This window comes from Mustela erminea, chromosome 17, assembly GCF_009829155.1.
Source record: "Mustela erminea isolate mMusErm1 chromosome 17, mMusErm1.Pri, whole genome shotgun sequence".
Classification (NCBI taxonomy): Eukaryota; Metazoa; Chordata; class Mammalia; order Carnivora; family Mustelidae; genus Mustela; species Mustela erminea.
The window spans coordinates 65,402,812-65,428,765 of NC_045630.1; the positions used below are offsets into that span (position 1 = coordinate 65,402,812).

A 25,954-nucleotide genomic window follows, 5' to 3' on the forward strand; every position below is an offset into this window, starting at 1 on the left:
GGAGGGGGAGTTAGGGTGGTGTGAAGGAGTTGCTGGGGACAAGAATGTCTCCTTTCCCCCAGGAGCCTCGGGATCACTCCCCTGGGGCTCTTCCCACGGTTTCTGCTGGTCTGGACTGGGGTCGGACACTGTGGATTGTCACCTGACCCACCTGAATACGCTCAGCCAGAACACCTAGGTTTTGTTCCCAAACCCTGCTTGCCTGAAATCCTCTGGATTTTTGGACCAACAGAGAGACGCCATCCCCTGCTCCCCAGCCAGCCCAGGAATTTGAATGCGGAGCCCAAAGATCTGGGGTCTTAGTCTGTACATTTTGTGTAAATATGTGCATATTTGTACATAAAATGATATTCTGTTTTTAAATAAACAGATAAAAGCTGTTGTGCCTGGTTGTCTCTCACCCTTGGACTATGTGAGCCCTGAACCACTCAGCACCCTTCGGCACCAGCCTTCCCGTGGCCCCACGTAGGGGAGGGGCTGGGACGGTAGTGGCTGGGAGGCGAAGGGAAAGAGATGCCCTGGGCCACCGCTGAGAGTTCCCGGGTAGGCGGATAGAGTGAAAAGCCCCTTCCGGCACAGCCAGCGCCCCCGTGGGTGGTGCTGTCACTCCTGGGTCACATTGGAGTCTCCCCAAAACAGGCCTGGGAGGCGGGCAGGAGATTCCATTCTTTACAGACAAAGAGGCTGACACTTAAGTGAGTTCCACAGAAAGAGCTGGAAGGATTAAAGGTTACCCAGTTTACCCTCTTCATGGTCACACGTGTGGACACTGAGGCTCGGCCAGGTAACATGCCTTGGCTGAGGTCACGGGCCCGTCTGGGGCTGAGCCTGGGCATCCACCCTCCCCTTGCAGGGCACTGGGCCACCTGGCTCTTGGGCCAGCCTCTGGGCTTTGCCCCGACCCCCCAAATTCTGGTCTCTAAGGGTGTCAGTCACCTGCCTACACCCCAGGCGCCACCACCCCACCCTGGGGCTCTGACGTCACGTGGCCTTGGCCAATGAGCGAAGTCCCAGTGATGGGTTGAGGATGTGAATGTCAGCTGCCTCCCCCACCCCAGGCCCTGTGGTTGCAAAGATGCTCTAACAGGAAGCGGGCTGGAGGAGCTGCACAGCTTCCTGCTCCCCTAGGGCTGAGCTGGGCCAGAGGGGCGAGTGCCAGCCTGGGCCACGAGACCCAGCTTCTTCAGGGTCCTGGCAGCTTCCTCTTCCACAGCTACTTCCGTGTAGCCGGGGGCCCCAGAGGCAGAGGCAGGAGCCGCTGCCTGTTGCCCAGGCCACCCTCCACCCTCCCCAGTTTGGAGCCCTGCCCCCTGGGGCCGGGCCAAGCCCAGAGGCCGGCTTAGGATCCTATGGGGGACTGGTAGGGCAAAGGTCTTGGGGGGGTAGAGGGGGCTGGGCCAGGGCCCCCGGGGGCTCCAGCCATGAAGTCTCGGCAAAAGGGAAAGAAGAAGGGCAGCTCGAAGGAGAGGGTGTTCGGGTGTGACTTGCAGGAGCAGCTGCAGCGTTCGGGCCAGGAGGGTAAGGAGGCGGCTCAGGGCAGCTGTGGGGTGGGGGGCACGGAGCGAGGGGCAGACGCAGCACGCCGGTGCTCGGGGCAGTGGTGTGGAGTCAGCACCCAGGAGCCTGAGGAGCAGGTGCTACAGGAAACGTGGCTGAGCGGAGAAGGCCGGGGAGCCCCCTTGTGTAACTACCTGGGCATGGGGAGGCTGGGGGGTGCGGAGAGGATGGAGAGATGAGAAACCGAGAGAAGCAGGCAAAAGAGAGGCGACGGCATCACTGCTGGGGACAGAGCCGGAGGCTGCGGGGACGACGCGGTCAGCAGAGGAGTGATAGAAAGGCCAAGGGAGGATCCTTGGGACTGAATGGAAGGAGCCGGAGAAGGGCTCTTAGGAGAGTCTGACGGTGGCGCTTGGGAGGACGGGGGTTTCCTGGTCGGAGAAGAGCGTCCAGGAACGTGACTGAGGGGCTCCAGCGCTCGGACCCTCATGCAGCCTTGCTGGGCTGCCGGTGAGGGCGTGGGCTGGGACCTCCCACAGTCTCCATGGCCCTCCCTGGGCACAGGAGGGACAGGTTCAAAGCAGAGGGCAGGGGGAGACGCTGCTGAAATGGGGGGGCGCTAGTTGGCTAAAAGAGATGCCTGAGGCTGGTTGGAGGGTAGGGGTACAGGGTGCAAAGGAGTGGGTGTGGGGCTGTCTTTGGGGCCTGTCTACTGTCTCCCTGGGTTCCCTAGAGGGGCTCAGAAGCCAGCAGGAGCAGGGGCAGTCCTGGGCTCAATCTGACATGGAGCAGCCCCTCATGAACGGAGCTGGATTTGATTGGAAGTTGACCGCAGGGACCCTGGCTGCCCAGTCCAGCTTGTTTTTGGCACTTGGAGCTCCTCCCAGAGCAGGGCACGTTCCCCCCCCCCAACACCCCACCCCAATCTGTCATTTCCTCTTTGTCCTCTCTGCTGCTCTGGGCTGTGGCTCCTGTCGAGGAGGGGAAGGTGATGGTGGTTCCTAGCTCATTTCCTGCCCTTAGCCCCGCCCCCTTGTCCCCAAACACCTCCTTCCCCTTTTCTCCTCCCCCAGAGGCCCCCATCCCCACCCGCCCCGTTAAGGGAAACCCCGGGCCCCAGAGTAGAAGCGTACACAGCTTCAGCTGTGGAGGCCCTGCTCTGCCTTTCTCTTGCCCTCCTGCAGAGCCCGGCTCACGGACTGCTCTGGAGAACCAGGACTCTTGGCCAAGGGCCGCAGGATTCAATGGGGCTGATGTTCTTCCAGCTTTCTGCAAACGCTCAGTTCGGTCTCCTCATCCCTGTGCTGCACTGCCCTGTGGCCCCTGGCAGCCCAGTGCTGAAACGTAGACCCCCCCCCCACCCCGGATCCGGTATCCCCTCCGGCCTCTGTCTGCATTCCCGGCCGGTGAGGGGCCCATTCTCAGGAAGGCTTAGACGTCTGGTCCTGGAGAACTCTGGAGGAGGAGAGAAGCCCGTCCTGCCCCTCCTCAGAACCTTACCTGAGCTCAAGGGCGGCAGGATGTCCAGCACCCTATGCAACAGGGGCAGCCTCTCCCCATCCCCCCCAACCCCAGACAGGTGGGAAGTGAGAGGACAGAGCCCGAGCCAGCCTGGCTATGGCTGTTCCCTTTAACCCAAGAGTCCACACAGAATCAAGGCCACACTTGTGGAGATCTGTGTTCCTGCTTAATTTATCTTCCCTGGTTAGCTTAATTCTCCCCCTGCTCATCTGCTCGGTCTCAGCGCCCTTTCCCTGCTCCCGGCCCTAGGAAGGTGGGTCACTTCCTTCTCCAAGCCCGACCTGTTCTGAGTTCTTCCTTTTCCCAGACTCTCTCTCTTGGCTGCCTTGTTCAGGTTTCGGATTCTGCCGGTCTCTAAACTCGGGGCCCTCTTCCCAGGCCGCATTCCCTGACGTGTCCATTCCTTGGCCCCATCACCTCGGCCCTGTCTTCCTGTCTTCCTTTCCTCGGCCCTTTCCTCTGCGGCTCTGATTCCTTAGGCTCTTGAATACCTTCTTTTTCTTTTCTTTTTTTTTTTTTTTTGTTTAGAGAGGTGGGGGGAGGGGCAGAAGGAGAGGGAGAGGGAGAGAGAGACCATTAAGAGGCTCCCGGCCCAGCACGGAGCCAGGCACCAGGCTCCATCTCCGGACCCTGAGATCAAAACTGGTGCCAAAGGCAGGAGATGCTTAGCCTACTTACTGAGCCACACAGGTGCCCCTATAAGGGTCTTTTCAGGAGATCCAAAATCCACGGACAAGGGCACGAGGGGGGAAGATCTGGCTTGGTTGCCGTCCTGTGGAGAGAGCCCAGGCTTTAGGTGATACTGGGCTATGCGTCAACAGAGTGACGTGGTGGCCCAAAGAGCTGAGGTGCCATTAGTAACCTGAGCGTCAAGCAGCAGCCAAGGGAGAAGGGTCCACCCCGCTTCTGCATTCAGGGTAGGGGACCTGAGGGTAGGGCGAGGCTGGCAAATGGGCCCAGGTCCTGGAAGGAGGGATGGGGGGTGAACTATAGCGCTAGGACTGAGGACAAGAGAAAGGAACAGGGCACGAAATTTAATAAAGCCCTCACTCTTGGGGCTGCAACCAGTGCCTGGGTGCCTTTTTAATTTTTTCTTCTTTCTTTCTTCCTTCCTTCCTTCCTTTCTTTTTCTTTCTTTCTCTCTCTCTCTCTCTCTCTTTCTTCCTTTCTTTCTTTCTTTCTCTCTCTCTCTTTCTTTCTTTCTTTTTCTTTCTTTCTTTCTTTTCTTCCTTTCATTTCCTTCCTTTCTTTCCCCCTTTCCATTATTTTCCTTTTTTTCTTCCCTTTCCTTCTTTCCTCTCTTCCTTTTCTTTCTTCTTTTTCCTTCCCTCCTTCCCTTTCTTTCTTTCCTTTCTAAGTTTATTTATTTTAGTAATCTTTTTAAAAAAGATTTTATTTATTTATTTGACAGAGAGAGACACAGTGAGAGAGGGAGCACGAGCAGGGGAGGGGAAGAGGGAGAAGCAGGGAGTCCAATGCAGGGCTCCATCCTAGGATCCTGGGATTATGACCTGAGCTGAAGGCAGATGCTTAACGACTGACCAAGCCACCCAGGTGCCACTATTTTAGTAGTCTTTACCCCCAGTATGGAGCTTGAACTCAATCCTGAGAAGAATGGGCCTGGAATTTAGAGACCGGCAGCTCTTTCTTAAGGATGCTCTCACTCCCAAGGTTGTGTGTGCGCGCAGTGGCCACCTGCACAGCCGTAGGATTGGGTGCCTCCTGAAATTCTCCACCCCCATGCCTTCCTTGCCTCACCCAAGTTCCTGGCTCTGGGGTGCAGGAGGACAAAGGGTGTGGACAGCGGCTCATACAAGGAGGGTTTACAGTCGTGGTTGATGGGCTCATGGATTACCTCCTTCATCCTCTATTTCCATCTTACTTAATTACTCAATTCCACCAAGAACTTGGGCTGGAAGTGTGGGGGTTAGCAAGTGCATGGGATTCAGCTCTGTCACAGGAGGTACACAAAACTGTGGTAAAGTTGTGATCCAAATCCCAAAATTTCATGAAAGGGTAGAATAAAATGACTGAGGGAATTGGGTTGAAGGAGAAACAAGAGGAGGAGGTGAGATCGGTCTCCGGAAATGCGTATCATGTAATGCTACATGGTTTCTGGGTACGGCTCTGAGCTTCCTAGTGATTCGAGTAAAGAGATAAACATCGTCAGGAGTAAGACTCAGAAAACCCAGAAGAAAAAAAAAAAATAGTTGGCTGAGGAGAAACAGCTCTGACACTGACACATGAGAGGGTTTCCTCTGGTTTTCTCATCCTCTGGATGGGAGGGTGTGTTGGAGGCATGACTGGCTCTCAGACCGGGACAACAGCGGGGTCTGGTTGGTGAAGGGTTTAAACACACTGCGCTGAGTTTGTACTTCATTCTAGACCTGTGAGGTGAGCAGTGGAGACTGGGGTGAAGCAAGGATTTAAGGCAGGGAAGGCTTCAGAAGGAGAAACATGTGGCCTCGTGAAGATGGGATCTCACCCCTGGGTTAGAGTTTCCTGTGTCTGAGACACCATGTCAGAAAACATGAGACATCAGATTGGTTACTCAGAGAGGGGACCAAAAAAAAAAAAAAAAAAAAAAAAGTCACAATTAGATCTTGTCCTTAAGGAGCTTACAGTCTAGTAACAGCAGAGGGGGCCCAGGTCGGGAGAGAGAATACAACTTTTTGCGCACTTGGATTTGGATGCTGCCCTAGCTGGGTGGTACTGGGCACTTGTTACTTCTTTGACCCTCAGTTTTCTTATCTGGAAAATGGGGACTAGAAAATCTAAGGCACAGCGCTTGGCACACAGGTGTTTCTCTCCTGACCTGACCTGTCCCAATTTTGTGTACTTTCCTGTGACAGACCTGATGCCCACACGCTTGCTTCTGAGACGGGGTGCTTCACGATAGTCTCCGTCAGCTCTGCCCCTTTTGGGTCAGGACAACGAATGTTCCTTCATCTTATACACAGAATGTTTAATAAGTGTACTTCCGAGACCTGTCCTGTTAATCTGAGCACCCTTCCAACCAGACGGCTGCCTCTTGGAAAATTCTGGAAACGAAGTAGTAATTACAGAGCAACAAATTTCAGTTCCACGAAGGCAGAGCTTTCTAATGGGAATGGGCAACCTGGAGAGCCAGGGGGCTTCCCCTCCCTTGAGGGGATTTAGGCAGAGGCTCTAGACTCCCTGGTCAGAGAGATCTCAGAGAGATGCGATGTCCTCTAAGAATCCGTCTGACAAGTTTTTATTCATGAGCTCTGCTTCCAGTCCCTCGAACCCCTTCCCTCTGTCTCTTAGTGCCCTGACCTCCCAGACCTGATTTCTCTCTCTCTGCTCCGTCTGTGTCCCCAGTGCCACAGGTGCTGAAGAGCTGTGCGGAGTTTGTGGAGGAGTACGGAGTGGTGGACGGCATCTACCGCCTCTCGGGGGTGTCTTCCAACATCCAGAAGCTCCGGTGAGTCAGGCAATGAGGGGAGAGCTCTATGGGCTGGGAGGCCAGGGAGCCAGAGGGGCGAGGGCAGCGGGTAGAAGGAAACATGGGTGCTGGGTGCTGTCTAAGGGAGGAGCTCCGGACTCCTCAGGAAAGACGGAAACCATGCACCCCGTTTCCCCCCAGGCTGGCACGCATGTGTCTACACAGACACCTATGTCTCCGCTCCCCCGTACAACCACCCAGCTTAAACATTTGGGGCTATAATTCACATACCATAAAACTCACTCTTTAAAAATGGGCAATTCAGTGATTTTTTTACTACAATGACAAGGTCACACCGCAATCACCACTATCGAATTCCAGAACATTTCCTCAACCCCAAAAGAAACACCCAAAAGCAGTCACTCCATGTTTCTCCTTTCCCTCAGCCTCTCGAAACCACTAGTCTGCTTTCTATCTCTACGAATGTGTCTTTTCTGCACGTTTCAGATAAATGGAATTGTATAATTGGAAACTTTTGTGTCTGGCTCTTTCCCTTAGTTTGTTTTTAGGGTTCATGCAGATTGTCTCAGATGTTGGCCTTCATCTCTTTGTGTGACGGAATCATATTTTGTTTGTCCGTCCATCAGTCGATGAATATTTGGGTGGTTTCCACTTCTTGGCTCTTCTCCGGTAGCGAACAGATGGCTTACTTCATGTCTTCTTTGGAGAACTTTCTATTCCAACCCCTGGCTCATTTTTTATTTTTAATTTATTTGCGCACTTAGTTATTTTTTTTTCAAAGATTTTAGTTATTTGACAGACAGAGATCACAAGTAGGCAGAGAGGCAGACAGAGAGAGGGGAGGAAGCAGGCTCCCTGCTGAGCAGAGAGCCCGATGTGGGGCTCAATCCCAGGACCCTGGGACCATGACCTGAGCCGAAGGCAGAGGATTTAACCTGCTGAGCCACCCAAGCGCCCCTCACTTACTTATTTTTTAAAATATTTTATTTACTTGACAGAGAGAGACACAGCGAGAGAGGGAACACAAGCAGGGGAGGTGGGAGAGAGAGAAGCGGGCTTCCCACTGAGCAAGGAGCCCCATGTGGGGCTCAATCCCAGGACCCCGGGATCATGACCTGAGCCAAAGGCAGATGCTTAATGACTGAGCCACCCCAGTGGCTCACCTGGCTCATTTTTAAATTAGGTTATTTGTTTCCTTTGAGTTGTAAGAATTCTTTATAAATTCTGGATTTTTTTTTTTAAAGATTTTATTCATTGGGGCGCCTGGGTGGCTCAGTGGGTTAAAGCCTCTGCCTTCAGCTCAGGTCATGATCTCAGGGTCCTGGGATCGAGCCCCACATGGGGCTCCTTGCTCAGTGGGGAGCCTGCTTCCTCCTCTCTCTCTGCCTGCCTCTTTGCCTGCTTGTGACCTCTCTCTCTTAAGTAAATAATACAATCTTTAAAAAAATAAAAAACACTTAAAAAAAAAGATTTTATTCATTTATGAGAGAGAGAGAGAGAGCGAGAGAGAGAGAGAGCGGAAGCGGGGGGAGTGGGGCAGAGGGAGAGGGAGAAGCAGATCCCCGCTGAGCAGGGAGCCTGACAAGGGGCTCCGTCCCAGGACCCCTGGATCATGACCTGAGCCAAAGGCAGACGCTTAACAACTGAGCCACCCAGGTGCCCCGATATATTCCGCATATTAAACACTTACCAAATCTCTGATTTTCTTCCATTCTGTGGGTTGTCTTTGCTTTCTCGGTCGTGTCCTCTGACACACAGGAGTTTGTCACTTGCTGTTCAATGTATCTGCTTTTTCTTTGGCTGCTTGTGCTTTTGGGGTCTTATCTAAGAAACTGTTGCCTCTTCCAAGGTCGTGAAAGTTTACACTCAATGTTTCCTTCTGAGAGTTACACGCCTCCATCTTTACCCGTACCCAGAAACACATGCACATTCATCTCTCCACTTTTCTTGAATCCTCCATACCCCAACCTTGCTACGCAACACCCACAGTTCCATCCCTGACACGTCTCCATGTTCACACACAGCCCACGTCCCTAGTCCTCCCCCCACAACCCCGTGTGCTATCCATCTACACCCGCTGCCTCACCTACACACATGTCCCACAGCCTCCTTCCAGGGCCCGTGCACGTGGCGGCTGTGCCCTGGCCCCACCACTCCTGACCACGCTCCACCTCCCCAGGCAGGAGTTCGAGGCAGAGCGGAAGCCAGACCTGCGCAAAGATGTTTACCTGCAAGACATTCACTGCGTCTCGTCCCTGTGCAAGGCCTATTTCAGAGAGCTGCCAGACCCCCTGCTCACTTACCGCCTCTATGACAAGTTTGCGGTGAGTTGAGAGGCCAGGCAAGGCGGGACCCAAGGCGGAGGGACAACCGCTGGGGAGGCTTTGATCTCCCGAGTGCGTCCAGTGGCAGACAGGGTCCTGTGATGCTCGATGACTGAGACCACATGAGAACGAAGAGGTCCCTCCCTGCAAAGTCCCTCCATGGGTTGTGCAGGGGGGCAGGGAGGGCTGCTACCTGCGCCCTCCAGTCCGTCTTCCCTTGGCCCTTCCTCCATCAGCCTGCAGATCACACACAGCACAGGGGTGGGACTCGGGGAAAGCAGAACCCAGGCCAAGAGCCGAGGGCCCTTGGAAATCACCTAGACCACAGCGTCCTTACGTTTAAGAGAATGGGAGCCCTTCTCAGAAGCCAACCCTTTTTCAGGCCTGCCCCTCCAGGAGCAGATTGTATGTCGAGACTCTTTTGAGTAAGAAGACATGTGACAGAAATGCTCTCTTGAATTCAGTAACATTTTAAAAATAAGTTGCATTTTTACCGAACAGAATAGCATTTAGAAATCCAGAACAGCAGCTCACCGCATTCAGCCCGCACGGGCTAGCCTGGGTGGGCGCTTGCCTTCCTGGGCACCTTGGAGTAACCCCATAGCCTGGGAGCACCCAAAGGAAGGGTCGCTAAGGGGATCCTGAATCGGGGCAGTCTGAGGAGGGTGCTGAGGGAGACTGGCAGGAAGGTGCTCGAGGTCACCAAGCTACTGAGTGGCACAGCCAAGACCCAGCTGCAGGCCTTGTGGGCCCCAAATTCTGAGCTCCGCCTGGTATGTCAGTGTCCTCTGAAGGATCTGGGGTGGGGGATGGGGCGGGGCACAGCCCAGCATTGTTTGCGGGAGTTGGGCTCAGTGCTCCCAGGAGTAGGCAGGGGCAGTGCTTCCTTGTTTCTTGAACACTTCCTCCCAATCAGGATGCCGTGGGAGTGCAGCTGGAGCCTGAGCGCTTGGTCAAGATCCTAGAAGTGCTTCGAGAACTCCCTGTCCCCAACTACAGGTGCGTGTGGATCCCCGGCTCCCGGAGTCCCAACCATGCCCATACAGCCCTTGTCTCATCGGCCTCCCGACCTCCATCCCTCCATCCGACCCCTGGCCCCAATGCCTCCTTTCTGCAGGACCCTGGAGTTCCTCATGCGACATCTGGTGCACATGGCCTCATTCAGTGCTCAGACCAACATGCATGCTCGCAACCTGGCCATCGTGTGGGCCCCCAACCTGCTGAGGTGGGCACGGCAGGAGCAGCGGGTGGGATCCAGGCTGAGCCCCCAGAGGTGGCTCCAGGAATGGGTGTGGCTGCGCAGGTGCACTGGAGAGGGCTGCGGGGGTCTCGTGGAGCCCAGGGAGAAACAGGAGGGTTCCGAAGTACATCGAGTGGGATGGGGTTCACCCACTGGACACAAGGCCTTTGTGTCTTCTTACACTGTATCACTGAGCTCGGGGATTGGAACAGGAAGCGTCCTTGTGGAATGTTTGTTGAGCAAACATCTTACAGTCTCCTGGAGAACTGGCCTGCATATCTCTGTGTGCCAGGCCAACTCTGAGAAGTCCTGAGAGCTATTATAACAGCGCACTCCTGTGTGCAAAAGAAGTAGAGATTAATTCTGAGAGGGGTGTCCAAAGAGGGCTTCCCGAAGGGAGTGGCACTGAGACTTGAATCACGCATGTAGTTGAAGAGGTCGGGAGGAGGTTAAGCGCATGCAGGGGAGAAGGGGTAGGCTATTATTGGAGAATTCGGATGGGGAAGGGTGGCGGGACTGCAGGGGAGTAACTCCATATTGCCACAGGTCCAAGGACATAGAGGCCTCGGGCTTCAACGGGACAGCAGCCTTCATGGAGGTGCGTGTGCAGTCCATTGTGGTCGAGTTCATCCTCACGCACGTGGACCAGCTCTTCGGGGGCGCCGCTCTCTCTGGTCAGTGTGCCACCCACCACGCCACCACACTCTGTCTGGGGAGTCATGTCAAGGTGACAGAGGGCCTTAGAGGTCACCTAGTTCAGTCTCCGTGTTCTGCACATGAGGGAACTGAGTCACAGAGGGATGTTGCTTATGGTCCCGTGGAGAAGACGCTGCAGAGATGATGGTGTGGTCGGTACTTGAGCAGTCCCCTCCTGCTGAGCCTGACCTTCTAAGCACCATCTGGGTTCTCGGGGCTACTGACTGATTGTTCCCACCCCTAACCCACCAATGTCCTGGGATCCAGGGCCAATGTCCTGGGATCTCCTACCCCTTATCCCTGGGATTCCTTTATTATTATTATTATTATTTTTAATTTATTCACTTGAGAGACAGAGACAGAGACAGAGAGAGAACAAGCAGGGTAAGAGGTAGAAGCAGGCTCCCCACTGAGCAGAGAGCCTGATGTGGGACTCAGTCCCAGAACCTGGAGATCATGACCCAAGCCAAAAGCAGATGCTGAACTGACTGAGCCACCGAGGCACCCCCCTTCCCCCCACAAACCTCCCACTGAGGATTCCCTCTTGAGGAGCTAGACATGGAGCATCTGCCTCCAAAGGCTTCCGAGTATATCCCCAATCAGCTAGTTAGTTGGTGAGTGGGAGGGGGCCGTGAGGAGCTGGATACCTGAAGCCCTCTCTCACCTCTGTTCTTGCCCGGCCAATTCCTCTTCTTTTCCTAGGTGGGGAGATGGAGAGTGGATGGCGATCACTTCCAGGGGCCCGGGCATCAGGCAGCCCCGACGACCTCATGCCCAGGTCCCTGCCCTGCCACCTGCCTAGCATCCTGCAGGCTGGTGATGGACCCCCACAGATGCGGCCCTACCACACTATCATTGAGCTTGCAGAGCACAAGTAAGGCCCCCTTCCTGGGCCCCTCTCCTGCACTGACCATCAGGCCCAACCCTCATGTTCTCTCTACTCCCTCCAGGAGAAAGGGATCTTTGAAGGTCAGGAAGTGGAGATCTATCTTCAATTTGGGTCGCTCTGGCCATGAGACCAAACGTAAACTCCCCCGGGGGGCTGAGGACAGAGGTGAGTCTGAAGAGAGGTAGGGGGAGCTCTGCTGAAGGCGTACGAGGCCCCGGCTCTACAAACATCCATGTCTTGCAGAGGACAAATCTGATAAGGGGACTCTGCGGCCAGCCAAGAGCATGGACTCACTGAGTGCTGCAGCTGGGGCCAGCGATGGTGAGTCTAGGTGTGCCCTTGGTGTGTGTGTGTGTGTGTGTGTGTGTGTATACATACGTGCAGGTGTAGGCAGGTGAACACCCATGTGCAAGCCTGTCTGAGAATGTGTCGGCCAAGGAATAGTATTATGGATGAGCCCATTGTGTGTGCGTTCCTGTGTGCTTGTGTGTCTGTACACGTGGCCATATGTGCTCATTATTTGCAAAAATACATAATGAGCTCCTGTTACGCACCAGCCAGAGTCCCAGATGCTAGGGTTAGTAGTGAGTTTATCATCTGATCAGTGGGTGTGTGCCTCTGAGTGTACAGAGAGGTCCAGGGTGGTGTGTGTTTGTGGAGGTGGGGGGCACTGATGGGGCCAGTGAGTGTATCTTCATGGAGGGAAGGGGGTTCCTGAGTAAGTGTAGGTGCTGAGCTGGCTGTGGAACATGCGCAGGAGTGGCCCAGGGAAGCTCGGCCGGGTGCCTTCCAACTGTCCTGGCTCTCAGGCCTGAGAAAGCAGGGGGCATTCTCCAGAGCCTTCCCGAGGTGTCCGGGCCACTCGCAGCTGAGGTTACTCTCTTCTCTCTCCTCCGCAGAGCCAGAGGTGCTGGTGGGACCTGGCAGTCCCCGGCCAAGCCCACTGCTGCCAGATAGCTTGGAGAATGATTCTGCAGAGGCAGCAGAAGGTGAACAGGAGCCCGAGGCAGAGGCCCTGGGCGGCACGAATTCTGAGCCAGGCACGCCACGAGCGGGGCGGTCAGCAATCCGTGCTGGGGGCTGTAGCCGTGCAGAGCGCTGTGTTGGGGTGCACATCTCAGACCCCTACAATGTCAACCTCCCACTACACATCACCTCCATCCTCAACGTGCCCCCAAATATCATCTCTAACGTCTCCTTGGCCAGACTCACCCGTGGCCTTGAGTGCCCCGCCCTGCAGCCCCGACCAAGCCCTGCCTCTGGCCCTGGGCCTGGGCCTGGCCCTGGCCCCCCAGGTGAGGACTCAGGGATCTCCCAGAACTGGGAGAAGGGGCTAGAACCCTAAGCTGAAGCTCTGGTGCCAGGGATCTGTCCTGGGGATGGCAGAGGCCTCGGGCCCTGGGATTTGGATGGTCACCTTCAGCTGCCTCCCAGGATGCCAGGTTGGAGGGATCTGGTAATATCACCAGGTTCTGTGGTTCATGGAGAGGGGATCTCTGGCATCCTTCAGGTCACTGATATACCCAAGAATGGGAGTCTGTGTCAGATATATACAGTAGGGATCACTAAGTACAAGGTGAGGATATACAATAGATGATATTATAATAATAATGGCATTAATACTAACAGCTAACATTTACTGAAGTCTTACTATGTGCTGGGTGCCATGATTAGGACTTTGCAAGCATCAGCTTATTTCATTCTCTCCTAATCTTGTGACACAGTTATTGTTGCTTGCAGTAGGACAGGGGACCTGTTAAGGTTAAGCTATTTGTTGTACATTTCAGTTGGAGGTGACAGAGCTAGGATCTTGGACAAATCTGAGTCTTATTTTCCTCATATTTAAGATAATGATAAACATCCTACATTATAGAGCTGTTTTGTGGGGGTGAAATTAGATAAGGTGTTGTGAAAGGTACAGTGTGGTGCCTGGCACCTGGTAGGAGCTCAGCAAGGCAGCTATAAGCCAGGAGTCAGGGATACTGAGCTGAGAGGGTCAGCCACATGGAGTCCCTAGGCTGGGAGGGTTGGGCCTGAAATGGCAGTAATGTTAGGAAGATCTGCATTGGAAAGGGTCAAGGCTGGTCTTGACCTTTGTGTTCCTGACACTGCCTTCCTTCCAACAGATGAGAAGTTGGAGGCAAGTTTGGCCACAGGTCCCCTGGCTGACAGTGGCCCAGAGGACATGGCCCCTGCCCTGGAGGACTGCCTGTCCCAGGAGGTGCAGGATTCCTTCTCCTTCCTAGAGGACTCAAGCAGCTCAGAGCCTGAGTGGGTGGGGGTGGAGGACGGGGAGGTGGCCCAGGCAGGAGCAGCAGGAGCAGCCTTCTCCCCTGGGGAGGACGACCCTGGGATGGGCTACCTGGAGGAGCTCTTGCGAGTTGGGCCTCAGGTAAGGAGGAGCTGTGCTGGGTTTGAGGGTGGTGAGGAAGCCAGAGGGTGGACAGGGCTACCTGGTCCTGAGCTCCAGTGCTATGTCTGCAGGTGGAGGAGTTCTCCGTGGAGCCACCCCTAGATGACCTGTCCCTGGATGAGGCGCAGTTTGTCTTGGCCCCCAGCTGCTGTTCGCCGGACTCTGCTGCCCCCAGGCCCGAAGGAGAAGAGGAAAGTGGGGAGGAAGTCTTCCTGAGTGCCTATGATGACCTAAGTCCCCTTCTGATGCCCAAACACCCAACCTGGGAGGGTCCAGGAAGTCCGGAGGAAGAGACAGCAGGGTGTGGGAGACAGGAGGCTCCAGAGCAGGCCGAGGGAGAAGATGCATGCTGCAAAGTAGGGGAGGCCAAGGAGGCTGACCCTGAGAACACATGGGCCATCAGGGAGGAGGCTGAGGGGAGTCCAGAGAGTGAGGTGGAGGATGGAGAGACAGGCGAGGAAGGAGGGAAGGCTGGGGAAAGCCAAGAGACGATGGTCAGTTTGAGAGAAGGGAGTGGGAAAGAGACAGAGGCCAAGGGAGAGGAGTCTAAAAGCCAGCAGGAGAATGAGAGTATGAAGGAAGCTCAGGATGTGGAGGGAACAGAAGGAGAGCTGAGCAAAGACAAGGAGACGGAAAGGAAGACTGAGAGAGAGGAGGAGGCTCAGAAAGGCCAGGAAGGCCAGGTACGAGCCAGAAGCGACCCAGAGTGTGGGGTCCAGGAAAACCAAGTTGCTGAGGAGAGCTGGGAAGTTGTACACAAACAAGAGGCAGAAGAAGCCAGAGAGGATGAGGTTAAAGGGCAGGAGGGGCAGAAGGACCAAGAGGTAAGAGAAGACCGAGGAGATGGTGAAGATGGCAGAAGCCCAGAAGCAGCAGCTGGAGGAGGAGGAGGAGAGGTCAGCATGGACAGGGAGAGTGGGGATGGAGAGTCTGAGGGAGACCAGAGGGCTGGAGGTGACCATTTAGGAAAGGACTCCCCTCCTGAAGGGTCACACGCAGAGTCCCTGGAGGCTGACAGTGCCAAAGGGGGCAATTCCCAGTCCTCTGAGGCAACCCCACAGCCACCCCAGCTAGAGGAGATGGAGCCTGAGGGGCAGCCCAGTCCAGAGGGCTGCAATCTGTGCCCCTGTCCTCTTGGCTCACCTAGCGGTGTGGGCATGCGCCTGGCTTCCTCCCTGGTTCAGGTCCAACAGGTCCGCTCTGTGCCCGTGGTGCCCCCCAAACCACAATTTGCCAAGATGCCTAGTGCAATGTGTAGCAAGATCCATGTGGCACCTGCAAACCCATGCCCAAGGCCTGGTCGGCTCGATGGGACTCCTGGGGAAAGGGCTTGGGGGTCCAGAGCCTCCCGTTCCTCTTGGAGGAATGGAGGCAGTCTTTCTTTTGATGCTGCTGTGGCCCTGGCCCGGGATCGCCAGAGGACTGAGGCTCAGGGAGTTCGGCGGACCCAGACCTGTACTGGGGGTGGGGACTATAGCCTCATCCCCAGAACCTCCCCCTGTAGTATGATCCCTGCCTATTCTCCTCGGCCACTTAGCTGCCTGGAGCTCCCACCCGAAGACACAGAAGGGTCTGGACACCGGAGTCGGCATAGTCTGCCCCCCAGGGAACACCAGCCCCCTGACCCTCTTCCGTCCCCACAGCGCCGATCATATGCATTTGAAACACAGGCTACCCCTGGGAGAGGTGAGGAACTGTGAGAAGGACCATAGCACTGGGCAAAGAGGGTAGTAGGTGGTCTCCAATCTCGAGGATCCCAGACTAGCTGTTTCTTCTGCAGCCTGAGCAGCTGTAGTGCCCAACACCATAGGCTTTGACCCTCCAGCTTCTCTTCTTGACTGTGGGAAGCATTGCCTCAGTTGGTTTACCTGAGTTTGTCTCAGACACAAAGCACTTATCCCTTAGAATATTCCCAAGAAAGTCACCAAAACCCTGTTACCAGGGACTGGGGCCTTGGTCAAAGGAAACAAAGAGTAGGCGGAATACTTAAGAGGTTTCTCAACATGAAGAATGAAGAGGGAACTCTGCAAAGTGCCTGCCCTCCTCTGAGGCTGTGCACTTCCCTTCATGCAAGTCCAGGGTGGAGGAGGGGAGGAAAGGGCCACGTCAGAGCCTATCACACACAAACACTTCTGAACTGCCCATCCCGACTCTACTCTTGGATTCCTCCAGACCCTCCTAGCTCTAGATTAGGAGGACCACGTCAAGGAGCTCGTTGAAGACCTCGGGCCTCAAATGCCGGACTGGCCCCCTTTCCAGCATCCCTACTGTCTGCCTCCAGTCCCCTTTAGGAAGAGAGGTCTTGTACGGATCTCCCTGGCTTCTCATTTTTCCTTCGGAATAACTTCCTCCTATTTCGGGGAAGGGGAGCGGCATAACTCAGGCCATGGGACTGCTTCTCCAGACAGGCTGGGGCTGCAGATTCTGTTCTAGTTAGAAGCAATGTCTCAGAATAAAAGTTGTACTTTTATATGTAAACAGTGTGGAGTCTCATTATGCTTAATCGAGTCTTAGGTGATAGGGATCGCATTTTCACATTTGGCAAAACGTCCTTTCGCAGTTGTCTGGGTGCTCTTCCTCTGTCGTTGTCATGGAGACCTGTGGCTAGAAACTAGAGCTAGGTTCACGGTGGCCAGGAAACGAGGAAGAGAAACTGGTATTTACATAATGCTCGTTCTCTATCAGCACAGGCTGCGTACTCCACAAGCAAACAGTCTATGCCCTTGGTTTTGGTTACTCCACGTGACAATTCGCAAGGTTGGTACCGGGATCTCCATTTTCCGGAGAGGAGACCTGTGCAGTGAGGTCGGTTAGGGAGGCTGATTAAGTCCGAGGCTTGCCAGAGATCTCAGCGGTAAGAAGTGAGAGCGGCAGGTTGCAGATCCGAGTGCGTCTGGCCCCAGAGGCTAAACTCTTCTCATCAGAGCACACTCCGGGTCTCCGGTGCCTCAACGGCTAATCTCAACCGAGAAGACAAGGTCCTTCTCACAGCAGCTGAAAGCCTCGCAAAAACTGGAAGCTCTGGGCGTCTTTGGGTAGTAGCTGCAGACGCTAGTACAAAAGAGCCGACGCAGAACCGTCCTCCTCGCCAGTGGACGCCAAATCAGGGTCCTGACCCAAGATGGCCTCCCAAGTAGCCCTTGTTAAAGATGGCGCCTCCGTCCGACGTCCTTCCCTCCATCGGAGCCAGCCTCGCTCCCTTCTACCAGTACAAACGCCTTGTTCGGTAGGCAGAGGGTAGCACACATTAGTCGTCTGTCTTTCTTGCCGAAAGCGACGAAGTCTTCAATGTCCCTCTCTGGGGATCCCAGGAAGTTCCTTCTTCTCCTCCCCGGCGACATCCCCACCCGTAGGCATCTTTCCGCCCCATCAGGAGGGAAGGGCCGGAAGTGGGGCAGCTCAGAGGCTGAGGAGGCTGGGCGGGTCCAGAGAGATACTTCCGCCCCCCACCAACATGGCCGCAGGCCGGGAGTGCGCATGAGCAGCTGTCCATGGAGAGCTCTCCGAGTCCGGGAGAGGCAGAGCTCGGTCAGGGGAGATCCGCGGCCTCGGCGGCCTCGGCCGGTGAGTTCGGGCCCGGCCGCGAGTCGGGGGTCCGGAGGCCGGGTGGGCCGGTAGGCAGGGCAGCCTTGACTCCGCTCTCGTTTTCAGGCGGCGGGCCTCCCGGGGAGGAAGCCTTTGTTTTGAGGGAGGGGGCCGTGCCCGCTCCTCGCTCGCCCGCCCCCCTTTGTGGGCCGAGCGCTCTCCCCGCCCCCGAGCGCGCGCGTCCCCGCCCTCCTGCGCTGCCAGCCGCCGGCCGGGACCGCGAGCCCGCCGAGCCCCGCGCCCGTTCCTGGCCGCCGAGCGCAGCGCGGGGTCGCGGGGCGAGCGCGGCGGCCGCCCGGGCTCCCGGGCTCGCGGGCTCGCGGGCTCGCGCCTGCCGGCCGCGGGCCCTGCGGGGAGACGCCGCCCGCGCGGGCACGGTCGGGGCGCGGGGCTTCTTGGGGACTTGGTGGTTTCCCCCTTTGTGTCCAGACTTAGCAGGGGCTCTCGCCGGGCCCTCCCGGCCCGAGCGCGCACGCCACGACTGCCCGGCCGCGTTTCCGTGTCGCATCCCCTAACGCTCAGGAAATGCTTCCGGATGTCCAGCTAAGATTTGAATAAGCGGCCTGACCCGGCTGCTGGGCGTCCTCCGAGGCCGCCCCCGGCTGACAGCTGTGGGCGGTAGAGACGCCTCCGGTGCCCGGCCGTCTCTCCCCTCGCCTCCTCCCGCGGTCAGCGCAGAAGCCTCGGGGGGCCGCTGCCTCCGGCGGTTGGAGGATGGACAGGTAGGTGGTCCCGCAGCGCTGGCGCTGCTTCCCCTTAGGGACTGGGATCTTCTGGCAGCGTGACTTCCTCCGGACAGTTTCACTTTCAGTTCTTTTTCTTTTTTCCTTTTTTGTTTTTGTTTTCTGGGTTTTGGTTTTTTTGTTTGTTTGTTTGTTTGTTTTGGTCAACGCTTTCCTTCGATGTGGACTTTCCAGGGCCCATCCGCTGAAGATTTTCCCTAGATAGGAAAGGTTTCGGGGACCTTCTGGGTGCAGACTACACCAAAATCTTACCGTTCGTGCGGGGATAGATTTGTTCCTTTGTACAGGGTAGCTGTATCTTTCTGGAGGCATCTGTCTCAGCTCATTGTTTTTCCTGTCCTCTTGGCTGGGTGTCAGGGTCCTAAGGCGGGCACCGTGCAAATGAGTTCCTTTTCCATTGTCTCTCCTTCCGAACCTTGAACCTGGAGTTTTTTCCCTTCTTGCTGAGGTTCAGTTGACTTGGAGTTGTCATGGCAACATTTTAGCAACTGTGTTGTTCTAGGGGAAGGCTTGGTGAAGAAAACAGAAGGGGCTTGCAAATGACACACTTGGACTTGAGGGTATCTAACAAATGACATAAATCCAGACACTCCAAAGCAGGAGCCCAAGGGGCCAAGTAGAATGAGGCCCAAGGGGGCCAACTATGTTCTTTATGGTTCAGGGAGGTTTCCCCTTCCTAGGTGTGTGAGAACAGAAATTTTTGGGTCCTGTATGTGGCTCAGAAACTGGAAGAAGCCCCAGTGTCCAGTGGCCCTGGTTTTTGATAGTGGTGGTCTAAACATGGCGTATCGTGCGAACTTTAGTCATGGTCCCCCCAGAAATATGTTGTTCCTCCGTCTTTAAGTATAAAGACCGTGACTTGAAGCGATAATGGAGGGCTGAGAAACACTGTAGGGCTGCTTTTTCAACCGCCATAGCCCACTTCTCAGCATCAGAATGGAGGAAACCGACTGTCCTCTGTAGATTGATTGCATTATGTTCTTGGCTGAGTCTTCCTGGAGCCCCACTTCTTGAAACAGAGAGACTATTCAGTTTCCTGGACTCAGCTGCAAACTCCCTGATTTCTGTCAGGACTTAGCACTCAAGCCTGTGAGGCAGGAGATTCGAAGACTCCAAAGAAGGCCCGGCTCCTCGGATGTGCCGCCTTACAGAGAGATGAAGGGGTGAGTGAAGAAGCGGCGGGCGGGAGACGGGAGGCCAGGAGGATGCAGAACGGCTAGGAGCGCTGGCCCTGGAGTCGGGCAGACCTAGATTCTGATCTCAGCCCCGTCGCTGACCAGCTGCGTGGTCTGGTGTCTCATTCACAGAATGCGCTGCTTGCCCCACTGTGCTGTTCTGAGTGCTGAATAATAACGTGTGTTAAGTGCTTAGCTCAGTGCTGTGCCCGCAGTAAACACTCAGTAAATACCAGCTGTTGTTATTCTAACCTAACCCAGCGTCAGTTGGGAATGCCATCGAGTCTGGAAGCCGTATGTTACTGGGTCAGTGAACTTTTTCTTCCCTTCTTCCCTCTTTCTTTCGTTTGTCCCGTCACAAACAGGCAGCAGAAAACAGCTGAAGCGGAAGAGGGGACGGTGCAGATTCAGGAGGGTGAGTGGTCGAAACAGACCTGAGCCCAGGAGCCCAGCTTGGCCTCTCCCCATCCCCCATGGGCGCATCTGCCATGCACCCTGGTCCTTCTGAGTGACATGCAGGTGGGAAGAGGGAGAAAGGCAGTAAGTCGCAGGCTTCTTCCTCGCTCGTCTAACTCAGGTGCAGTGGCAACTGGGGAGGACCCCACCAGCGTGGCTATTGCCAGCATCCAGTCAGCTGCCACCTTCCCTGACCCCAACGTCAAGTACGTCTTCCGAACTGAGAATGGGGGCCAGGTAAGGGAGGGGGCCAGCTGCCTGCAGGTGTTACCTGGGGTTGGGGTTGAGGGAGGTAATGAGCCTGTGGGGGGCGGGGGGGGGGGGGAGACCTGGCTTGGAGGAGGTGGTGACCACAGGGATGCCTGCGGGATGGGGGGGAGGGGCTGGGAGGAGGAGGTTTGGAGTAGATCCGAGTGGGGTGGAGGCTTGGCCAAAATCTCTGGGGACGGAAGAGGGAATGGCTGAAGCTTTGTCCCTGAAGCACTCTTATTTCGGGGCTCTGTCCTAGAGAAGCTTTATGAGAGGCCTGGGGTCCCCAGCATTGACTCCTGTATTCTCTCTCCCCACTTTCCGATGTCCTCCTGCTTCTAGGTGATGTACAGGGTGATCCAGGTGTCTGAGGGGCAGCTGGATGGCCAGACTGAAGGGACTGGCGCCATCAGTGGCTATCCTGCCACTCAGTCCATGACCCAGGTATGGGGGCCTGGGCTGGTGAGGGGCCTGGAGCTCCAAAGGGGAAGGTGAAGCCAAACCTGTGAGATCGGGGCGGGGCTGGAGGTGGCGAGTTGGGGTTGCGTTGTCCCAAGGCACCAGGTTTTCCCTTTCTGGACGTTTCTCCCTCCTTCCCCCCAGGGATAGAAGCTTCAGGGTAGCTCAGTGGGAAGCACCTGACAGACACTGGACTCTGTTCTGTTGTTCCCCTCTGCAGGCGGTGATCCAGGGTGCATTCACCAGTGACGATGCTGTTGACACAGAGGGGACAGCCGCCGAGACTCACTATACTTATTTCCCCAGCACTGCAGTGGGGGATGGGGGAGGGGGTACCACATCGGGGAGTACAGCAGCTGTTGTTACTACCCAAGGCTCGGAGGCCCTGCTGGGGCAGGCAACCCCTCCCGGCACCGGTGAGCTGCGTGGGGTTGCGGACCCGGAGGGGCTAGAATCAGGGGTGGGCCTTTCCTGGGGCCCCTTAATGCTCACCGAGACCTGGGCAGGCAGTGAGTCTGGGGCTGCCCTTCCAGCAGGAGGATCCAGAAGGATCCTAGGAGGAAGGATCCCTCCAGAGGAGGATCCTAGGACCTTGGCCTCAGAGCGTGATGCGGTTCCTAAGTCCCACGTCCTGACACAGCCTACCCTCCACCTTCACAGGCCAATTCTTTGTGATGATGTCACCCCAAGAAGTGTTGCAGGGAGGAAGCCAGCGCTCCATTGCCCCCAGGACTCACCCTTATTCCCCGTGAGTAGCCCCCGCTCCTTCTCCGTTGCCGTGGTGGTCTCGATCCCTACCAACTCCTGTGTCATTCCTGACCCTAACCTCTAATCTTATTTTTTGTCCTTTCCTCACTCTGGCCACCCTGGGTTTGTCATCAGGAAGTCAGAAGCTCCCAGGACAACTCGGGATGAGAAACGCAGGGCTCAGCACAATGAAGGTGGGTACTAGTTGGTGGGGTCGGGGACAGCCGTGGTGTCTGAGCAGGAGGGCTCCGGTAGCTCGACGAGGCCTGTGGTGAGTTCTCACCGAGTCACCTTGTCCTCCCTTTTGCCCCCTAGTTGAACGCCGCCGCCGAGACAAGATTAACAACTGGATAGTGCAGCTGTCCAAGATCGTCCCGGACTGCTCCATGGAGAGCACCAAGTCTGGCCAGGTCATGGAAGGACCCTGGTAGTGGGCAGGATGCCTGGCTTTTGTCTCCTGGTGGTGTTTCCAGACATGGTAGCGAGGGCACATGGCAGGAATTCCTGCTGACCTTTCTCCAAGGTTCCTGTATCCTTGTGAAACGTTCTGCCACTGTCCTTAGGGGAAGACGAGGTTCAGGGTGTGAATGCGCCACGGGAAGGCGAACCAGGTAGCACTATTTTAATCCTCATTTCGCTTGCCTTTTCTTGCAGAGTAAAGGTGGAATTCTGTCCAAAGCCTGTGATTACATCCAGGAGCTTCGACAGAGTAACCACCGGTTGTCAGAAGAACTGCAGGGGCTTGACCAGCTGCAGCTGGACAACGACGTGCTCCGACAGCAGGTCAGACCCCTCCCCAAGTCCATGGCCAGCGAGCTGCTGTGGGACACCTGCCTCAGGTGTCCATAGAGAGGCCTTCATCTTTTTCCCCATCACCAGCGGGGGTCTGAATCTGGTCGGGGGTTTGGCTGGGCCAGTTTTTCTCCTCACTCTCTCCGTGGCCCCCTTTTCCATGTCAGGTGGAAGATCTGAAAAACAAGAACCTGCTGCTCCGAGCTCAGCTGCGGCACCACGGAGTCGAGGTCGTCATCAAGAATGACAGCAATTAACTGTGGGGACTTGGGGGGTTTGGGTCCCGCCACCCCTTTCCGAGAACTGCACCTAGCCCAGGAGCAACAGGCTAATAACCCCCTGCCCCTTTCCTTCACTGCCCGCTTCTGGAGGGGGCTCCGGGGGAGTTGAGACGGCATGGCTTTGAACCCAGGCCCCAGACAGAGCTGCTTGCCGGTGTGAAACACACACTTGGGGGCGCACTGACAGCCTGGCCCCGCCCGCCACACAGCCCCCCACCCAACCCCCGGGGCCCTTGTGCTCCCGCAGATGCATGTGCTGTCCCCGCGCTGGATACCGGACACACAGGACGTGGGGGCTCGCCCTGTGCCTGCTGACAGTGCCGGCAGAGGGTCTCTGACCACAAGCGATGCTCTGGCTTGCCCCAGGACTGGGGCGCTTCCACTTCCCCCGGAGCTCAGCTGTGCACTTGAGGACTCTGGGGATTAGGCTTTAGCCAGAAGTGGGGAACAGGCTGCTTAGCAGCGGCTGTTGCCCCAGGAAGAGACGATCGGCGGGCAAGCGGCCGAGGCCTGTGCAGAAGTCTCCGGAGCCAGGGAGAACAACAGACCGGGGCCCGCGTGGGGCCTTCCCCTTGTGGGGATGGATTTTCATTTTCTTTTTCTTTCCTTTCTTTTTTCTTCTTCTTCTTCTTTTTTTTTTTTTTTTTTTTTTTAAAGATAAAACGTTCAGAGCCACTGTCATCCCTGGTTTTCGTCCTTTTGTGGGTCCCGGGTCGGGCGCGCGGGAGGTGCGATGCGTTTTGCCCTGTAACGGTTGGGCCAAGGTTAGGGTGGGGTGTTGGCTCCTGTGGTCCTTACCCTGACTGCCTGCGCCTGGGCCGGACCAGCGTATCGTTAGCCCCGCCCGCGCGGGGCAATCGCAGAAATGAAATGCCCTGGCCGGGGGGGGGGGATCCGCGAACAGGTGCGGCGGGGGCGGGGCCTCCACTTCCGGTTCCGGTCCCGGCTCCGGGAGGGCGGGGAAGATGCTGCGGGCACCGAGGGGGCGGCCCGGCGCCGCATTCCTGTGGCTTGCCGTGGCGGCGCGCACCATGGCCGGAGGTACCTGCGGGGACAAACCTGGGACCGCGTCCCGACCTACCTGCGGACCCGCGGGAGGAGGTGCAGCGGCGGGGCGCGGCTCCGGGGCCCGCACGCCCGCGTCCCCGAGCTGGGGCGCCGCCAGATGGAGGGGCGCCGCGCGGCCGTTCCGGGCAGCCCGCCCCGCTCAGGGCTCTCGTGCCTCCTTCCTCAGCGCCCACGGTCTCGCTCCCTGAACTGCGTTCGCTCCTGGCCTCGGGCCGGGCCCGGCTCATCGATGTGAGATCTCGGGAGGAGGCGGCAGCGGGGACCATCCCGGGGGCGCTCAACATCCCGGGTATGGGACAGAGGGGACGCCCGCGCGGGTGGCCTAGAGGCCGTCCAGGAGGGGGCTCTTAGGGCCGCGTGGGCGAATGCACGGTCCCAGGGGGCCCTTTATTCCTCTCAAGACCCCCTACCCCAGCTTCCTGGAGAAGGGCTGGTGGGAGGCGAATCCTGGCAGCGGAACTGGCTCTTCCAGTTTGAGCGGGTAACAGGCGGCGAGGAAGGGGCGGACCCGCTTTTCTACCTTGATCTCCCCAAGGTTGGGTACCCGCCCGCCGCTTCTCGCTGCTGGGGACGGGGCTCCCGTTCAGCTGTTTGGCTGCCTTCCCGCGCAGGTGGGCCTGTCTGGTCCTGGAGGTTGGAGGGGAGTGGGAGTGGGCCTCCTAGGGCCTTCTGAAGATTGGCTGGGGCCGCAGGACCCAGTCCTTCCAGGCCGGGTTTGAACCCGGTACCGCCCACTGCCGGTTCTCCTTTCTCTCCCCTCGACTCCTCCCAGTGTCTGAGCTGGAAAGTGCCCTGCAGATGGAGCCCGCTGCTTTCCAGGCTTTCTATTCCGCCGAGAAGCCGAAGCTGGAAGAGGAGAACCTCATTTTCTTCTGTCAGATGGGCAGGCGGGGCTTGCAGGCCACGCAGCTGGCCCAAGGCCTTGGATACACAGGGTAGGGGGAAGGCTCGGTGCTAGCTGGACAGGGACTGGGGAGGCCTCCTAGGCCAGTCCTTCCTCACCCACTTTGTTTCCACAGCGCTCGAAACTACGCAGGAGCCTATAGAGAATGGTCCCAGAAAGAAGATTAGGTGGAAGATGGCTTACTGATGGCCCCCTCTCCCCCACCCCCATGGCCAAAAACCCTAACTAAGGGTGGGGAAGGGGCAGACTTAGAATGGGCAGCTCCTTACAGCACTGAGCACACAAGCGTATCAAATAAAGATAATTTAATAAAAATCCTGGAAGCACTGAATGTGTCAGGTGGATGCCAGATAGTCCTAATCTTGATCTGGGCTTCGGTTCAGCCCCTGGTCCTTCTCCATTCATCTGTCCCCCACCCTGTACTCCCCATGCCCACCCAACGCCAGCAGTTTCCTGAGATGATGATTCTCTTTCTATAACTGTGTGTGTGTGTGCGTGTGTGTGTGTGTTTTAAAGATTTTATTTATTTGAGAAAGAGCAGGAGCACAGAGAGAGACGGAGAAGCAACTCCCCAGCGAGCAGAGGGCCTGATGCGGGGCTCGATCCCAGGACCACAGGATCGTGACCTGAGCTGAAGGCAGATGCTTCACTGGACTGGGCCACCCAGGCGCCCCTAGAACAATTGTTTTCAGCCCAGGATACACATCAGAATCACTTGGTATCTAAAAGCAAACAAATTAAAAAAAAAAAAAATGTTTGGGCGCTATCGGAGATTTGGAATCTTGGGGGTGGGACCTGGGTGGTAGTGGTTTTGTGAGCCTTTGCAGTGAATGTGATGCACCGTCTGGAGCCGAGCCCATTGCTTCCAAGCTCAGCAGACAGGCCTCCCTCAGCTTCCGTGACTATTCGTGACAAATGGTCTCTGGCTGCTTCTCTGCAAAAATGGCAGAACAGAGCGACAGGGACTATATGTCCTTCAGATCCTAACATTTTTACTCTCTAGTCCTTCCTAGATGCAGTTTGCCTGCCCTTGCCCCAGACCTTCAGGTCCCTAGCCCCAACCTCACCTCCCTGAGAGTTTGTCACTGGCTTGAGGAAACCAAAGGGCGGTGCCCAGCAGTGAGCGACGGATGTCACTCTTCATGCCCACAAGTCTGTCGGACATGGATTGCAGGTGTGAGGAGGGGGGACTCTGGCGCCACCAAAGACAGGCCCCAGTTTCTATTAATGCTGTTCTTTGATCCAGCACTGGATCAAACAAAACTGATGGAGTGAGAAAGCTTGCTGACAGACACTACAACACTACGCAGTCGGGGTATAACTTCCCTTGCGTGTGCAGCGCAATTCATGCATGTCTTCCCAGACCTTTCATGTATTTTCACATCAGAGCTCTGGCTTCCTCAGTTTGGTATTAGAAGCTTTTATTCCTTGAGGTGCTTGGCCGGCAGGTCTGTAGAGCATGCTGCTCTAGATCTGGGGCTTGGAAGT

The 25,954-nt window shown here is 56.4% G+C and overlaps 3 protein-coding genes across 8 annotated transcripts; all 3 read left to right on the top strand.

The window, feature by feature from the left end:
• The first annotated feature begins 1,063 nt into the window (after positions 1 to 1,063).
• On the top strand, positions 1,064 to 16,485 carry ARHGAP30 (Rho GTPase activating protein 30). 4 transcript variants are annotated; one of them, XM_032317445.1, is made up of 12 exons: positions 1,064 to 1,518; positions 6,361 to 6,463; positions 8,625 to 8,769; positions 9,686 to 9,768; positions 9,887 to 9,994; positions 10,556 to 10,683; positions 11,408 to 11,579; positions 11,656 to 11,759; positions 11,838 to 11,915; positions 12,494 to 12,889; positions 13,721 to 13,986; positions 14,079 to 16,485. In XM_032317445.1, the coding sequence occupies exons 1-12, from the start codon at positions 1,422 to 1,424 to the stop codon at positions 15,705 to 15,707; spliced, it is 3,309 nt and encodes a 1,102-aa protein (XP_032173336.1). In that variant the 5' UTR covers positions 1,064 to 1,421; the 3' UTR covers positions 15,708 to 16,485. The 4 variants fall into 4 exon arrangements, with proteins under 4 accessions (XP_032173336.1, XP_032173338.1, XP_032173337.1 ...); XM_032317447.1 differs by having other exon boundaries at positions 13,721 to 13,815; XM_032317446.1 differs by lacking the exon at positions 1,064 to 1,518 and adding an exon at positions 1,566 to 2,007.
• A 1,648-nt stretch (positions 16,486 to 18,133) lies between these two features.
• On the top strand, positions 18,134 to 23,142 carry USF1 (upstream transcription factor 1). 2 transcript variants are annotated; one of them, XM_032317451.1, is made up of 11 exons: positions 18,134 to 18,314; positions 19,407 to 19,498; positions 19,876 to 19,925; positions 20,088 to 20,203; positions 20,558 to 20,659; positions 20,895 to 21,090; positions 21,335 to 21,422; positions 21,557 to 21,615; positions 21,737 to 21,831; positions 22,076 to 22,204; positions 22,381 to 23,142. In XM_032317451.1, the coding sequence occupies exons 2-11, from the start codon at positions 19,491 to 19,493 to the stop codon at positions 22,468 to 22,470; spliced, it is 933 nt and encodes a 310-aa protein (XP_032173342.1). In that variant the 5' UTR covers positions 18,134 to 18,314; positions 19,407 to 19,490; the 3' UTR covers positions 22,471 to 23,142. The 2 variants fall into 2 exon arrangements, with proteins under 2 accessions (XP_032173342.1, XP_032173343.1); XM_032317452.1 differs by lacking the exons at positions 18,134 to 18,314; positions 19,407 to 19,498; positions 19,876 to 19,925 and having other exon boundaries at positions 20,088 to 20,172.
• A 262-nt stretch (positions 23,143 to 23,404) lies between these two features.
• TSTD1 (thiosulfate sulfurtransferase like domain containing 1) lies at positions 23,405 to 24,792 on the top strand. Of its 2 annotated transcripts, XM_032317453.1 has the most exons (4): positions 23,406 to 23,535; positions 23,729 to 23,851; positions 24,335 to 24,497; positions 24,582 to 24,792. In XM_032317453.1, exons 1-4 carry the CDS (start codon positions 23,460 to 23,462, stop codon positions 24,631 to 24,633), a joined length of 414 nt encoding a protein of 137 aa, XP_032173344.1. In that variant the 5' UTR covers positions 23,406 to 23,459; the 3' UTR covers positions 24,634 to 24,792. The 2 variants fall into 2 exon arrangements, with proteins under 2 accessions (XP_032173345.1, XP_032173344.1); XM_032317454.1 differs by lacking the exon at positions 23,729 to 23,851 and having other exon boundaries at positions 23,405 to 23,535.
• The last annotated feature ends 1,162 nt before the right edge of the window (positions 24,793 to 25,954 follow it).